We start from the raw sequence: 16,906 nt of genomic DNA on the forward strand, positions 1-16,906 counted from the left end.
CCTTTAGGCACTCTGAGAATTGTGTTATTTTTTCTAATTAGGCTATATTTTAATGTTTTTTAATGTTTTCATTACTTTGCGTTTTGAAATGGAAATAGTTGAGTTTGGAAACTTTTTGACATTAACTTTACCTGGCACTTTACCTGGACATTTATAAAAACAACAAAAATATGTCCTTGAAAATTGCACTAAAAAGTTTTTGTCGAAACCAGGCGTGCAGAGCTTAAGGAGTACTGTAACACGTGGTTTAAACTCCATCAACCTTGATCCCCGTTAGTAAAGTGATTAAGTGTAGAGACCTTATATTGTAAAAATCCATGCTACTATTGGTCCATGCTGGACCAATAATCAATTCATCCATCATGTTTGGTGAAGAGTATCACTCAATTTCAACAATCCAGAAACGTAATCGTGTGTTCCCATAGTTAATAAGTGTAGAATAATCCGGAGTTCAATAAAGCCCATGTGTGAAGATTTAACCCCAGTGCACTTATTGTCCAATTTAGACTAAGAATACTTGACCCTTCCCCAATTATCATATATGATACATACATTTCCTTCCATTATTCATAAGAAAGTAAGGACAGGTAGTGTTAGTCTGTACTCTCGGGTACGGCTTACAGGCAGCCCTGCTGCTGCAATATGTTAACAAAAAATATTATCCCATACTCCGGGATATATTTATAAAAAATATTGGCCCTTGTGTGAATATGTTAATCTGTAAGTAATATTAACTCTGCTCTAGAATAGCTAATGCAAAGAATGTATATAAATATTATGCAATTTGTATTAGTAAATAAAGTACTGTAATATTACTTTTTTGTTGTAAATACATCTAGTTTAACCAAATATTCTTTTCCACAGGATAACAAGCCAGAGGAATGTTCAGTGTGTTTTAACGATTATGATGACAATCAGCTACGGCCTCGCAATCTGCCGTGTGGCCACACATTCTGCTCCCAGTGTATTAACAATGCTATCAAGAATGGTCAGCTGTCCTGCCCCAGCTGCCGTGGCCAGCACGCTGCCACAGCCTCTACTCAGTTCCCAATTAGCTATGCTGTGGAGGCTTTTGTTAGGAAACTCAAAAATACCCAGCTAACAACTGAGGAAGTAGTGCCAGCAAAACATTATGAAGGTCCCGCCAGAGGCATCAGTAAGACATTACGTTCCCTGGTGCAGGAGCAGAAGAGCATCATCAGCAGCCTCATTACTAGCTGTGAAGAGGTACTGTCCCAGCTGGGGGAGTACCGGGGGCAGCTGGGGGACTGGAAGACTCACCACCTCCAGCTCCAGGACAGACTCTATGCTCTGGTAGAGCAGAACACGTCAGCAATGAAACTCTTGGAACTGGAGGATACCAGTGTGGTAGATATGACAACACAAGGAGAGGAAGGGAAGACTCAGCTGCAGGCCATGTTGGGGAGCCTCGACACAGTCAACACCCCACAGGAGGTTGGCACAACCATAGACACAGCTGATGGGTGCAAGATGAAGGTAGAAGATTGGCTCCGGAAGTGCCAGGAACTCTTCCCAGATGTCAACACTGTCCACACCTCAGTGAAGGTACACTACCGAAGGTCACATTGTTCTCACCCAACTGAGTGTAGTATTGCCTCTATATAAACACTTTTGACATGGAAACACATCAAGATGAGAGTTGACTTTATAGATAGGAAACATTTTTATTAATAAAGTCAACTGTCATCTTGGTGTTTCTCTACACTGTGGTCAGTGTAGAGAAACACCATTACTTATATTGTGAAATTATTTTATTAAGAGCCTGATGCTTCATTATAGTCCAGTTACTTTACTCAGAGCCTGATGCTTCATTATAGTCCTGTTACTTTACTCAGAGCTTGATGCTTCATTATAGTCCAGTTACTTTACTCAGAGCCTGATGCTTCATTATAGTCCAGTTACTTTACTCAGAGCCTGATGCTTCATTACAGTCCAGTTACTTTACTCAGAGCCTGATGCTTCATTATAGTCCAGTTACTTTACTCAGAGCCTGATGCTTCATTATAGTCCAGTTACTTTACTCAGAGCCTGATGCTTCATTATAGTCCAGTTACTTTACTCAGAGCCTGATGCTTCATTATAGTCCAGTTACTTTACTCAGAGCCTGATGCTTCATTATAGTCCAGTTACTTTACTCAGAGCCTGATGCTTCATTATAGTCCAGTTACTTTACTCAGAGCCTGATGCTTCATTTTGGTCCAGTTACTTTACTCAGAGCCTGATGCTTCATTATAGTCCAGTTACTTTACTCAGAGCCTGATGCTTCATTTTGGTCCAGGTTCCACATTAATGTTTGTGTTGGTAATGACAGGTGCAGGACACCATCAGGGAGGCCCTGGAGATGATGACCACAGAGACAGGTGCCACAGCTGACCCCGTACACCTGGTAGACTCAGCCTCCACCATTAATGTTTGTGTTGGTAATGACAGGTGCAGGAGACCATCAGGGAGGCCCTGGAGATGATGACCACAGAGACAGGTGCCACAGCTGACCCCGTACACCTGAGAGACTCAGCCTCCACCATTAATGTTTGTGTTGGTAATGACCGGTGCAGGAGACCATCAGGGAGGCCCTGGAGATGATGACCACAGAGACAGGTGCCACAGCTGATCCCGTACACCTGAGAGACTCAGCCTCCAGCATCATGAATAAAGTTCAGGAAATCACTGGAGAGATCCCCCAGAAGCAATTAACAGTAAGTTTTTTATTTTCTCTCATAGGTCATATCACAAGATATTGAGTTGCGTTTTGAGGAGAGGAAGTTTGTTCCTAGGTTTATCGAGGTTCCCCAAGTTCTACTTCTGACTTTCCTTAACATACAATCTAAAATAGTTGTCTAACTCCTGGATATATATTTTCTGGTAAGTGAACAGACATCAGGTGAAAGGAAACATGGGAACCATTTCTGTCCTGCGTGATGATTAAGCCTGTGATCCTCTATTGAACCCGGGATCCTGCCCCCCCCCCCCTCACAGAGGCACAGAGAGTGGGTGACACTACACCAACCTACCAGGGAAGCATCCAGGAGGACATTGAAAATAAACAGACCACTGCTGGCTTCGAAGAGACTGGTGCCTTCAAACTGCCAACAAACTTCTAAACAATGCCAGCACCAACCTCCTTGCCAGTAGAGGGGGGTTGGATTTACATATCCAGCACCAACCCCCTGCCAGTAGAGGATAGCTGGAGCTACAAGTCCAGGACCTATCCAATGCCATTAGAGGGGAGCTGGAGCTACAGGTCCAGGACCAACCCCCTAGCCAGTAGAGGAAGGCTGGAGCTACAAGTTCAGCACCAACCCCCTGCCAGTAGAGGGGGGCTGGAGCTACAAGTTCAGCACCAACCCCCTGCCAGTAGAGGGGGGCTGGAGCTACAAGTCCAGGACCAACCCCCCTGCCAGTAGAGAGGGGGCTGGATTAAACACGTCCAGCCCCCACTCCCTGCCAGTAGAGGGGGGCTGGAACAACAGGTCCAGCAGCAACTCCTTCCCAGTAGAGGGGGCTGGAACAGTAGGTCCATCGCCAACCTCCTGCTAGTAGAGGGGGGCTGGAGCTACAGGTTCAGCACCAAACCCCTGCCAGTAGAGGTGGGCTGGAGCTACAGGTCCAGCATCAACCCCCTGCCAGTAGAGTGGGTTGGAGCTACATATCCAGCACCAATCCCCGGCCAGTAGAGGGGGGCTGGAGCTACAGGTCCAGCACCAACCCCCTGCCAGTAGAGGGGGGCTGGAGGTACAAGTCCAGCACCAACCCCCTGCCAGTAAAGGGGGATGGAGCTACAAGTCCAGAACCAACCCCTGCTAGTAAAGGGGGCTGGAGCTACAGGTCCAGCACCAACCCCCTGCCAGTAGTGGGAGGCTGAAGTTACAGGTCCAGCACCAACCCCCTGCCAGTAGTGGGGGGCTGAAGCTACAGGTCCAGCACTAACCCCCTGCCAGTAAAGTAGGGCTGGAGCTACAAGTCCAGGACCAACCCCCTGTCAGTAAAGGGGGGAGGGGTTGGAGCTACAGGTCCAACACCAACCCCCTGCCAGTAGACAGGGGGCTAAATTGAATATGTCCCGCACCTAGCCCCTGCCAGTAGAGGGGGCTGGAGCTACAGGTCCAGCACCAAACCCCTGCCAGTCGAGGTGGGCTGGAGCTTCAGTTCCAGCACCAACCCCCTGCCAGTAGAGGGGGGCTGGAGCTACAGGTCCAGCACCAACCCCCTGCCAGTAGAGGGGGGCTGGATCTTCAGGTCCAGCACCAACCTCCCTGCTAGTAGAGGGGGGCTGGAGCGACAGGTCCAGCACTAACCCCCTGCCAGTAGAGGGGCGGGAGCTACAAGTCCAGCGCCAACCCCCTGTCAGTACAGGGGCTGGAGCTACAAGTCCAGCACCAACCCCCTGCCAGTAGAGTGGGGCTGGAGCTACAAGTCCAGCATCAACCCCCCCTGCCAGTAAATTGGGGCTGGTGCTACATGTCCAGCACCAACCCCCCTGAAAATAGAAGGGGGCTTGACCTACAGATCCAACTCCAAACCCCTGCCAGTAGAGAAAGGCTGGAGCTACAGGTCCAGCACTAACCTCCCTGGCAGTAGAGGGGGGAAGGGGGGGGGTTGGAGCTACAAGTCCAGCACCAACCCCCTTGCCAGTGGAGAGAAGCTTGAGCTACAGGTCCAGCACCAACCCCTTGCCAGTAGAGGGGGAGGGGGGGGCTGGAGATACAGGTCCAGCACCAACCCCCTGCCAGTAGAGGAGGTTGGAGAGACAGGGTCAGCACCAACCCCCCCCCCCCCTGCCAGAAAAGGAGGGTTGGAGCTTCAGGTCCAGCCCCCTCTCCCTGCCAGTAGAGGGGGGCTGGAGCTACAGGTCCAGCACCATCCCCCTGCCAGTAGAGGGGGCTGGAGCTACTGGTCCAGCACCAATCCCCTGCCAGTAGAGCGGGGGGCTGGAGCTACAGGTCCAGCACCAACCCCCGTCCAGTAGAAGGCGGTTGGACCTACAGGTCCAGCACCAATCCCCTGCCAGTAGAGGGGGGGCTGGAGCTACAGGTCCAGCACCAACCCCCGTCCAGTAGATGGCGGTTGGACCTACAGGTCCAGCACCAACCCCTGGCCAGTAGAGGAATGCTGAAGCTACAGGTCCAGCACCAACCCCCTGCCAGTAGAGTGAGACTGGAGCTACAAGTCCAGCATCAACCCCCCTGCCAGTAAATGGGGGCTGGTGCAGCAGGTCCAGCACCAACCCCCTTGCAAATAGAAGGGGGATTGGCCTACAGATCCAACTCCAAACCCCTGCCAGTAGAGAAAGGCTGGAGCTACAGGTCCAGCACTAACCTCCCTGGCAGAAGAGGGGGGGGGGGGGCTGGAGCTAGAGGTCTAGCACCAACCCCCCCCCCCCCCCCCCCGCCAGTAGAGTGGGGCTGGAGCTACAAGTCCAACACCAACCCCCCTGCCAGTAGAGGGGGGCTGGAGCTACAAGTCCAGCACCAACCCCCTGCCAGTAGAGTGGGGCTGGAGCTACAGGTCCAGCACCAACCCCTTGCCAGTAGAGTGGGGCTGGAGCTACAAGTCCAGCATCAACCCCCCTGCCAGTAAATGGGGGCTGGAACTACAAGGTTTTTTTTTGTTTTTTTTTGAGATATATACAAGAGTTGTTACATTCTTGTACAGCCACTAGTACGGGTAGCGTTTCAAGCAGGTCCCTGGAATACGATCCACTGCCGAGAAGAATCGTTTTTTCATCCAAGTACACATTTTACTGATGCGTTAAACAGAGGCTACAGTTAAGGAATTGCGCCCAGTAAATCCTCCCCGGCCAGGATACGAACCCATGACATAGCGCTCGCGGAACGCCAGGCGAGTGTCTTACCACTACACCACGGAGACTGTTAACACCAAGTTCAACACCAACCCCATGTCAATAGAGGGGGGCTGGAGCTACAGGTCCAGCACCAACACCCTGCCAGTAGAGTGGGGCTGGAGCTACAAGTCCAGCATCAACCCCTCTGCCAGTAAATGGGGGCTGGAGCTACAGGTCCAGCACCTACCCCATGCCTGTAGAGGGGGGCTGGAGCTACAGGTCCAGCACCAACGCCCTGCCAGTAGAGGGGGGGGGGGCTGGAGCTACAGGTCCAACACAAACCCCCCTGCCAGTAGAGAGGGGCTGGAGCTACAGGTCCAGCATCAACCACCTGCCAGTAGAGTGGGGCTGGAGCTACAGGTTCAGCACCAACCCCCCTGCCAGTAGAGTGGGGCTGGAGCTACAGATCCAGCACCAACCCCCAGCCAGTAGAGGGGGGGCTGGGCCTACAGATCCAACACCAACCCCCTGCCAGTAGAAGGGGGATGGAGCTACAGGTCCAGCACCAACCCCCTGCCAGTAGAGGGGAGCTGGAGCTAGAGGTCTAGCACCAACCCCCTGACAGTAGAGAGGGCTGGTGCTGCAGGTCCAGCACGAACCTCCCCTGCCAGTAGAGTGGGGCTGGAGATGCAGATCCAGCACCAACCACCCTTCCAGTAGAGGGGGGCTGGAGCTGCAAGTTTAGCACCTACCCCCATGCCAGTACAGGGGGGGGGGCTGGAGCTACAAGTCCAGCACCAACCCCCTGCCAGTAGAGGAGCTGGAGCTACAAGTCCTGCGCCAATCCCCTGTCAGTAGAGGGGCTGGAGCTACAAGTCCAGCACCAACCCCCTGCCAGTAGAGTGGGGCTGGAGCTACAGGTCCAGCACCAACCTCCTGCCAGTAGAGTGGGGCTGGAGCTACAAGCCCAGCATCAACCCCCCTGCCAGTAAATGGGGGCTGGAACTACAAGATTTTTTTTTTTTTTGAGATATATACAAGAGTTGTTACATTCCTGTACAGCCACTAGTATGCGTAGCGTTTCGGGCAGGTCCCTGGAATACGATCCACTGCCGCGAAGAATCGTTTTTTCATCCAAGTACACATTTTACTGTTGCGTTAAACAGAGGCTACAGTTAAGGAATTGCGCCCAGTAAATCCTCCCCGGCCAGGATATGAACCCATAACGTGGCGCTCGCGGAACGCCAGGCGAGTGTATTACCACTACACCACGGAGACTGTTAACACCAAGTTCAGCACCTACCCCATGCCAGTAGAGGGGGGCTGGAGCTACAGGTCCAACACAAACCCCCCTGCCAGTAGAGAGGGGCTGGAGCTACAGGTCCAGCATCAACCACCTGCCAGTAGAGTGGGGCTGGAGCTACAGGTTCAGCACCAACCCCCCTGCCAGTAGAGTGGGGATGGAGCTACAGATCCATCCCCAACCCCCTGCCAGTAGTGGGGGGGCTGAAACTTCAGGTCCAGCACCTACCCCATGTCAGTAGAGGGGGGGGCTGGAGCTAAAGGTCCAGCAGCAACCCCTGCCAGGAGAAGGGGGCTGGAGCTACAGGTCCAGCACCAAACCCCTGCTAGTAGGCGGGGGGGGGGGAGGGGGTGGCTGGAGCTACAGGTCCAGCACCAACTCCCTGCCAGTAGAAGCGGGCTGGAGCAACAGGTCCAGCACCAACCCCCCTGCCAATAGAGGGGGGGGGGGGGGCTGGAGCTACAGGTCCAGCACCAACCCCCAGCCAGTAGACCGGTGTTGGAGCAACAGGTCCATCCCCATCCCCCTGCCAGTAGAAGGGGGGCTGGAGCTATAGGTTCAGCGCCAACCCCTTGCCAGTAGTGGGGGGCTGAAACTAAAGGTCCAGCACCTACCCCCTGCCAGTAAAGGGGGGCTGGAGCTACAGGTCCTGCACCAACCCTGCCAGTAGAGGGGGGCTGGAGCTACAGGTCGAGCACCAACCCCTTGCCAGTAGAGGTGGGGGGGCTATGGAGCTACAGGTCCAGCACCAACCCCCTTCCAGGAGAGGGGGGCTCGAGCTACAGGTCCAGCACCAACCCCCTGCCAGTAGAGGGGGGCTAGAGCTACAGGTCTAGCACCAACCCCCTGCCAGTAGAGGGGGCTGGTGCTGCAGGTCCTGCACCCCCCCCCCCCTGCGACTAGAGGGGGGTCTGGAGCTAGAGGTCTAGCACCAACCCCTGCCAGTAAAAGGGGGGGCTGAAGCTACAGATCCCTCACAAACCCCCCTCACAAACTGTCAGTAGAGGGATTGGTGGAGCTACAGGTCCAGCAACAACCCCTTGCAGTAGTGGGGGGCTGAAACTACAGGTCCAGCACCTACCCCCTGTCAGTAGAGGGAGGGCTGGAGCTACAGGTCCAGCAGCAACCCCTGCCAGTAGAAGGGGGCTGGAGCTACAGGTCCAGCATCAAACCCCTGCTGGTAGGCGGGGGGGGGGGGGGTTGGCATTAGCTACAGGTCCAGCACCAACCCCCCTGCCAGTAGAGGGGGGGGGCTAGAGCTACAGGTCCAGCACCAACACCCTGCCAATAGAGAAGGGCTGGAGCTACAGGTCCAGCATCAACCCCTTCCAATAGAGAAGGGCTGGAGCTACAGGTCCAGCACCTACCCAATGCCAGTAGAGGGGGCTGGTTTTGCAGGTCCTGCACCCCTCCCCCCCCCTTCCAGTAGAGTGGGGCTGGAGCTACAGCTCCAGCACCAACCTCTGCCAATAGAGAAAGGCTGGAGATACAGGTCCAGCACCTACCCAATGCCAGTAGAGAATGGGCTGAAGCTACAAGTCCAGCACCAACCCCCTGCCAGTAAATGGGGGCTGGAGCTGCAGGTCCAGCACCAACCCCCCTGCCAGTAGAGGGGGCGCTGGTGCTGCAGGTCCAGCACCAACCCCCCTGCCAGTAGAGGGGGGGGCTGGAGTTACAATTCCAGCACCAACACCCTGCCACTAGAGTGGGGTTGGAGCTTCAGGTCCAGCACCAACCCCCCTGCCATTAGAGGGGGGCTAGAGCTTCAGGTTCAGCACCAACCCCTGCCAGTAGAGGGGGGCCTGGAGCTACAGGTAGAGGACCAACCCCTGCCAGTAGAGGGAGGCTGGAGCTACAGGTCCAGCACCAATCCCTTGCCAGTGGAGGGGGGCTGGAGCTACAGGTCCAGCACCAACCCTCTGCCAGTAGAGGGGGGCTGGAGCTACAGGTCCAGCACCAACCCCCCCTGCCAGTAGAGCAGGGTTGGAGGAACAGGTCCATCCTCAACCCCCTGCCAGTAGAAGGGGGGCTGGAGCTACAGGTTCAGCACCAACCCTTTGCCATTAGAGGGGGGCTGAAACTACAGGTCCAGCACTTACCCCCTGCCAGTAGAATGGGGCTAGAGCTACAGGTCCAGCACCAAACCCCTGCTTGTAGGCGGGGGGGGGGGGGGCTGGTGCTGCAGGTCCAGCACCAACCCCCCTGCAAATAGAAGGGGGCTTGGCCTACAGATCCAACTCCAAACCCCTGCCAGTAGAGAAAGGCTGGAGCTACAGGTCCAGCACTAACCTCCCTGGCAGTAGAGGGGGAAAGGGGGGGGGGCTGGAGCTACAGGTCCAGAACCAACCCCCTGCCAGTATAGGGGGGGCAAGAGCTACAGGTCCAGCACCTACCCCCTTCCAGTAGAGTGGGGCTTGAGCTACAAGTCCAGCATCAACCCCCCTGCCAGTAAATGGGGGCTGAAGCTGCAAGTTCAGCATCAACCCCCATGCCAGTAGAGGGGGGCTGGTGCTGCAGGTCCAGTAGAAAGGGGGCTGGAATTGCAATTCCAGCACCAACACCCTGCCACTATAGTTGAGCTGGAGCTTCAGGTCCAGCACCAACCCCCCTGCCAGTAGAGGGGGGCTAGAGCTTCAGGTTCAGCACCAACCCCTGCCAGTAGAGGGGGGCTGGAGCTACAGGTCCAGCACCATCCCTCTGCCAGTAGAGGGGGGCTGGAGCTACAGGTCCAGCACCAACTTCCTGCCAGTAGAGATGGGCTGGAACTTCAGGTCCAGTACCAACCCCTGCCAGTAGAGCAGGGTTGGAGCAACATGTCCATCCCCAACCAACTGCCAGTAGAAGGGGGGCTGGAGCTTCAGGTCCAGCACCAACTTCCTGCCAGTAGAGATGGGCTGGAGCTTCAGGTCCATCCCCAACCCCCCTGCCAGTAGAAGGGGGCCTGGAGCTACAGGTCCAGGACCAACCCCCTGCCAGTGGAGGGGGGCTGGAGCTACAGGTCCAGCACCAACCCTCTGCAAGTAGAGGGGGGCTGAAACTACAGATCCAGCTCCTACCCCCTGCCAGTAGAGGTGGGGCTGGAGCTACAGGTCCAGCACCAACCCCCTGCCAGTAGACGGGGGCTGGAGCTACAGGTCCAGCAGCAACCCCTGCTTGTAGGCGGGGGGGGGGGGGCTGGAGCAACAGGTCCAGCACCAACCCCTTGCCAGAAGAGGGGGGCTGGAGCTACAGGTCCAGCACCAACCCCCTACCAGTAGACGGGGGCTGGAGCTACAGGTCCAGCACCAACCTCCTGCCAGTAAATGGGGGCTGGAGCTACAGGTCCAGCACCAACCCCATGCCATTAGAGTGGGGATGGAGCTACAGATCCAGCACCAGCCCCCAGCCAGTAGAGGGGGGCTGGGCCTTCAGATTCAACACCAACCCCCTGCCAGTAGAAGGGGGCTGGAGCTACAGGTCCAGCACCAACCCCCTGACAGTAGAGGGGGCTGGTGCTGCAGGTCCAGCACGAACCTCCCCTGCCAGTAGAGTGGGGCTGGAGATACAGATCCAGCACCAACCCCCCTGCCAGTAGAGGGGGGCTGGAACTTCAGGTCCAGCACCAACCCCTGCCAGTAGAGGGTGGCTGGAGCTACAGGTCCAGCACCAACCCCTGCCAGTAGAGGGGGGCTGGAGCTACAGGTCCAGCACCAACCTTCTTGCCAGTAGAGGGGGGGGGGGCTGGAACTTCAGGTCCAGCACCAACCCCTACCAGTAGAGAGGGAATGGAGCTACAGGTTCAGCACCAACCCCCCTGCCATGTAGAAAGGGGCTGGAGCTACAGGTCCAGCACCAAACCCCTGCTAGAAGGCGGGGGGGGGGGGGTGGCTGGAGCTACAGGTCCAGCACCAACTCCCTGCCAGTAGAAGGGGGCTGGAGCAACAGGTCCAGCACCAACCCCCCTGCCAATAGAGGGGGAGGCTGGAGCTACAGGTCCAGCACCAACCCCCTGCCAGTAGACCGTTGTTGGAGCAACAGGTCCATCCCCAACCCCCTGCCAGTAGAAGGGGGGCTGGAACTACAGGTCCAGCACCTACCCCCTGCCAGTAGAGGAGGGGCTGGAGCTACAGGTCCAGCACCAACCCTTGCCAGTAGAGGTGGGGCTGGAGCTACTGGTCCAGCACCAACCCCCCTGCCATGTAGAAGGGGGCTGGAGCTACAGGTCCAGCACCAAACCCCTGCTAGAAGGCGGGGGGGGGGGGTGGCTGGAGCTACAGGTCCAGCACCAACTCCCTGCCAGTAGAAGGGGGCTGGAGCAACAGGTCCAGCACCAACCCTCCTGCCAATAGAGGGGGAGGCTGGAGCTACAGGTCCAGCACCAACCCCCTGCCAGTAGACCGGTGTTGGAGCAACAGGTCCATCCCCAACCCCCTGCCAGTAGAACATCCCCAACCCCCTGCCAGTAGAACATCCCCAACCCCCTGCCAGTAGAAGGGGGGCTGGAACTACAGGTCCAGCACCTACCCCCTGCCAGTAGAGGAGGGGCTGGAGCTACAGGTCCAGCACCAACCCCTGCCAGTAGAGGTGGGGCTGGAGCTACTGGTCCAGCACCAACCCCCTGCCATTAGAGGGGGGTTGGAGCTACAGGTCCAGCACCACCCAGCAAACAATTTTAGGTTGCCACAACATATCTGGAAAGTATTTGAAAGTATTGGAAACGTTTGTTTTATCGTATCAGATACGATATTGTGTGTGGACTTAAATAGGTTTCCAAAACTTATAACCAAGACATATGTATCTAACACTAATTTGAGATGTTGTGGCAACTTTACACTCCTAACATGAGTCATTCATAATCCATTCATATACCAATATGAATCTCTTATGAAAGGTTTGAGCCAATAATCTGAACCCTTTTCACATCTTTGTGTTTAAAGTTAAATTTCTTGAAATTAAATTATATTTTATATTATATTATTTTTATTATATTTTATATTATATTATTATTTTCAATTTAAATATTAAAACCAATTTAAGGGTAAAAAAATCTAATAATTTATATTTCTTTTATTATTTACTTACAATTATAATTATTTACTAACGGAGAGAGGGGAGGCTGTACGGCGGAGAGTGGTGGCTGTGGCGGACAGTGGCGGCGGTGGCGGCGGGTGGACAGTGGCGGCGGGCGGACAGTGGCGGCAGGCGGACAGTGGCGGCAATGGCGGATAGTGGCGGCGGGCGGACAGTGGCGGCGGGCGGACAGTGGCGGCGGCGGGCGGACAGTGGCGGCGGGCGGACAGTGGCAGCGGTGGCGGACAGTGGCGGCGGGCGGACAGTGGCGGCGGTGGCGGATAGTGGCGGCGGGCGGACAGTGGCGGCGGTGGCGGATAGTGGCGGCTGTGGCGGATAGTGGCGGCGGGCGGACCGTGGCGGCGGTGGCGGATAGTGGCGGCGGGCGGACAGTGGCGTCGGGCGGACAGTGGCGGCGGTGGCGGATAGTGGCGGCGGGCGGACAGTGGCATCGGGCGGACAGTGGCGGCGGTGGCGGATAGTGGCGGCGGTCGGACAGTGGCGGCGGGCGGACAGTGGCGGCGGGCGGACAGTGGCGGCGGTGGCGGATAGTGGCGGCGGGCGGACAGGGCGGCGGCGGGCGGACAGTGGCGGCGGGCGGACAGTGGCGGCGGGAGGACAGTGGCGGCGGTGGCGGATAGTGGCGGCGGGCGGACAGTGGCGGCGGGCGGACAGTGGCGGCGGGCGGACAGTGGCGGCTGTGGCGGATAGTGGCGGCGGGCGGACCGTGGCGGCTTTGGCGGCGGTGGTGGACAGTGGCGGCGGTCGGACAGTGGCGGCGGCGGGCGGACAGTGGTGGCGGCGGGCGGACAGTGGCGGCGGCGGGCGGACAGTGGCGGCGGCGGGCGGACAGTGGCGGCGGCGGGCGAACAGTGGCGGCGGCGGGCGGACAGTGGTGGCGGCGGGCGGAAATTGGAGGCGGCGGGCGGACAGTGGAGGCGGCGGGCGGACAGTGGTGGCGGCGGGCGGACAGTGGTGGCGGCGGGCGGACAGTGGTGGCGGCGGGCGGACAGTGGTGGCGGTGGCAGACAGTGGTGGCGGTGGCGGACAGTGGTGGCGGACAGTGGCGGCGGTGGCGGACAGTGGCGGCGGTGGCGGACACTGGCGGCTGTGTCTGGCGGTGGTGGCGGGCGGTGGCGGGTGGCAGCGTCTGTGATGAGTGGTGGCGGCTGGCGGTGGTGGGTGGCGGCGGCGGCTGGTGGTGGTGGGTGGTGGGTGGTGGCGGCTGTGGTGGGTGGTGGCGGGCGGTGGCGGGCTGCGGCGGCTGTGGTGCGTGGTGACGATTGGCGGTGGGGGGGGGCTGGTGGCGGCTGGCGGTGGCGGCTGGCAGTGGCGGCTTGCGGTGGCGACTGTGGCAACGGGCGGTGACGGCTGATTGCGGGCGGTGGTGGCGGCTGGTGGCAGGTGGTGGCGGCTGGTGGTGGTGGCAGCTGGTGGTGGTGGCAGCTGGTGGCGGTGATGGCGGCTGGTGGTGGTGGCGGCTGGTGGTGGTGGCAGCTGGTGGCGGCTGGTGGCGGTGATGGCGGCTGGTGGTGGTGGTGGTGGTGATGGCGGCTGGTGGCGGGCGGTGGAAGGCGGTGGCGGCTTGTGGCGGCTGGTGGTGGCGGCTAGTGGTGGCGGCTGGTGGTGGCGGCGGTGGTGGGTGGTGGTGGTGGGTGGTGGTGGCGGCTGTGGTGGGTGGTGGCGGTGGTGGCGGCTGTGGTGGGTGGTGGCGGCGGTGATGGGTGGTGGCGGCGGCGGTGGTGGTGGGTGGTGGTGGCGGCGGCGGTGATGGGTGGTGGTGGCGGTGGTGGTGGGTGGTGGTGGCGGCGGCGGCTGGTGGTGGTGGGTGGTGGTGGTGGGTGGTGGTGGTGGGTGGTGGCGGCGGGTGGCGGTGGTGGGTGGCGGTGGCTGGTGGCGGCTGGTGGTGGGTGGTGGCGGCGGGTGGTGAGTGGCGGTGGTGGGTGGTGGTGGCTGGTGGCGGCTGGTGGCGGGTGGTGGCGGCTGGTGGTGGGTGGTGGCGGGTGGCGGCTGGTGGTGGGTGGTGGCGGGTGTCGGCTGGTGGTGGCTGGCGGCTGGTGGTGGGTGGCGGCTGGTGGTGGGTGGCGGGTGGCGGCTGGTGGTGGGTGGTGGCAGCTGGTGGTGGGTGGTGGCGGGTGGCGGCTGGTGGTGGGTGGCGGCTGGTGGTGGGTGGTGGGTGGCGGCTGGTGGTGGGTGACGGGTGGCGGCGGGTGGCGGCCAGCTGGGACACACCCTTCACCAGTGAAGGTCTGAGAACAACTAACCATATGTCTCTCTCACCCACCAGCCCAGTGTTGCCAGCTCGCGCTCTCAAAATGTTTCCTTCAAAGATTGTATATTATCTTTGAACAGCAAGTTTGATTATCAAGGAAATAATGCATATATTATTGTCACATTAATATTGTGCAATATCTTATTACATTCCTGCTAAATAATTATAATTTGAAACAGGACAAAAAATCCAACATATATATAAAAACCAACATTAGAGATCACGAGGCCTAGGCCTCGCCTGTGACCACACATCCTGCCTCCCTGGCCTGCTACCCTCTCACACCTCCCAGCAAACAATTTTAGGTTGCCACAACATATCTGGAAAGTATTTGAAAGTATTGGAAACGTTTGTTTTATCGTATCAGATACGATATTGTGTGTGGACTTAAATAGGTTTCCAAAACTTATAACCAAGACATATGTATCTAACACTAATTTGAGATGTTGTGGCAACTTTACACTCCTAACATGAGTCATTCATAATCCATTCATATACCAATATGAATCTCTTATGAAAGGTTTGAGCCAATAATCTGAACCCTTTTCACATCTTTGTGTTTAAAGTTAAATTTCTTGAAATTAAATTTTATTTTATATTATATTATTTTTATTATTTTTTATATTATATTATTATTTTCAATTTAAATATTAAAACCAATTTAAGGGTAAAAAAAATCTAATAATTTATATTTCTTTTATTATTTACTAACAATTATAATTATTTACTAACGGAGAGAGGGGAGGCTGTACGGCGGAGAGTGGCGGCTGTGGCGGACAGTGGCGGCGGTGGCGGATAGTGGCGGCGGGCGGACAGTGGCGCCGGGCGGACAGTGGCGGCGGCGGGCGGACAGTGGCGGCGGTGGCGGATAGTGGCGGCGGGCGGACAGTGGCGGCGGTGGCGGATAGTGGCGGCGGGCGGACAGTGGCGGCGGTGGCGGATAGTGGCGGCGGGCGGACAGTGGCGGCGGGCGGGCGGTGGCGGATAGTGGCGGCGGGCGGACAGTGGCGGCGGTGGCGGATAGTGGCGGCGGGCGGACAGTGGCGGCGGGCGGACAGTGGCGGCGGTGGCGGATAGTGGCGGCGGGCGGACAGTGGCGGCGGTGGCGGACAGTGGCGGATAGTGGCGGCGGGCGGACAGTGGCGGCGGTGGCGGATAGTGGCGGCGGGCGGACAGTGGCGGCGGGCGGATAGTGGCGGCGGGCGGACAGTGGCGGCGGTGGCGGATAGTGGCGGCGGGCGGACAGTGGCGGCGGGCGGACAGTGGCGGCGGTGGCGGAGAGTGGCGGCGGGCGGACCGTGGCGGCTTTGGCGGCGGTGGTGGACAGTGGCGGCGGGCGGACAGTTGCGGCGGTGGGCGGACAGTGGCGGCAGCGGGCGGACAGTGGCGGCGGCGGGCGGACAGTGGCGGCGGCGGGCTGACAGTGGCGGCGGCGGGCGAACAGTGGCGGCGGCGGGCAGACAGTGGTGGCGGCGGGCGGACAGTGGTGGCGGCGGGCGGACAGTGGTGGCCGCGGGCGGACAGTGGTGGCGGTGGCAGACAGTGGTGGCGGTGGCAGACAGTGGTGGCGGTGGCGGATAGTGGCAGCGGGCGGACAGTGGCGGCGGGCGGACAGTGGCGGCGGTGGCGGACAGTGGCGTCGGGCGGACAGTGGCGGCGGTGGCGGATAGTGGCGGCAGGCGGACAGTGGCGGCGGGCGGACAGTGGCGGCGGTGGCGGATAGTGGCGGCGGGCGGACAGTGGCGGCGGTGGCGGATAGTGGTGGCGGGCGGACAGTGGCGTCGGGCGGACAGTGGCGGCGGTGGCGGATAGTGGCGGCGGGTGGACAGTGGCGGCGGGAGGACAGTGGCGGCGGGCGGACAGTGGCGGCGGGTGGATAGTGGCGGCTTTGGCGGCGGTGGTGGACAGTGGCGGCGGCGGGCGGCGGTGGTGGTGGTGGGTGTTGGCGGGTGGCGGCTGGTGGTGGGTGGCGGCTGGTGGTGGGTGGCGGCTGGTGGTGGGTGGTGGCGGGTGGCGGCTGGTGGTGGGTGGTGGCGGGTGGCGGCTGGTGGTGGGTGGTGGGTGGTGGCGGCTGGTGGTGGGTGGCGGCTGGTGGCGGGTGGCGGCTGGTGGCGGGTGGCGGCTGGTGGTGGGTGGCGGGTGGCGGCTGGTGGTGGGTGGCGGGTGGCGGCTGGTGGTGGGTGGCGGCTGGTGGTGGGTGGTGGCGGGTGGCGGCTGGTGGTGGGTGGTGGTGGGTGGCGTCTGGTGGCGGCTGGTGGTGGGTGGCGGCTGGTGGTGGCGGGTGGCGGCCGGATGGTGGGTGGTGGCGGCTGGTGGTGGGTGGCGGCTGGTGGTGGCGGGTGGCGGCTGGTGGTGGGTGGCGGCTGGTGGTGGGTGGTGGGTGGTGGTGGGTGGCGGCTGGTGGCGGCTGGTGGTGGGCGGCGGGTGGCGGCTGGTGGCGGCTGGTGGCGGGTGGCGGCTGGTGGCGGCTGGTGGTGGG

General features: G+C 59.0%; 1 protein-coding gene across 1 annotated transcript in view; it reads left to right on the forward strand.

The window, feature by feature from the left end:
- The first annotated feature begins 882 nt into the window (after positions 1-882).
- LOC138364925 (peptidyl-prolyl cis-trans isomerase-like) overlaps positions 883-16,906 on the forward strand; it is a 39,774-nt gene continuing 23,750 nt past the window's right edge. Inside the window, exons 1-2 of the mRNA XM_069325008.1 lie at positions 883-1,566; positions 2,333-2,717. Of these exons, the coding sequence (XP_069181109.1) occupies positions 2,601-2,717 (117 nt within the window). The 5' untranslated portion in view covers positions 883-1,566; positions 2,333-2,600. The remainder of the gene's footprint in view (positions 1,567-2,332; positions 2,718-16,906) is intronic.

Source organism: Procambarus clarkii, chromosome 15, assembly GCF_040958095.1.
Source record: "Procambarus clarkii isolate CNS0578487 chromosome 15, FALCON_Pclarkii_2.0, whole genome shotgun sequence".
Taxonomy (NCBI): Eukaryota; Metazoa; Arthropoda; class Malacostraca; order Decapoda; family Cambaridae; genus Procambarus; species Procambarus clarkii.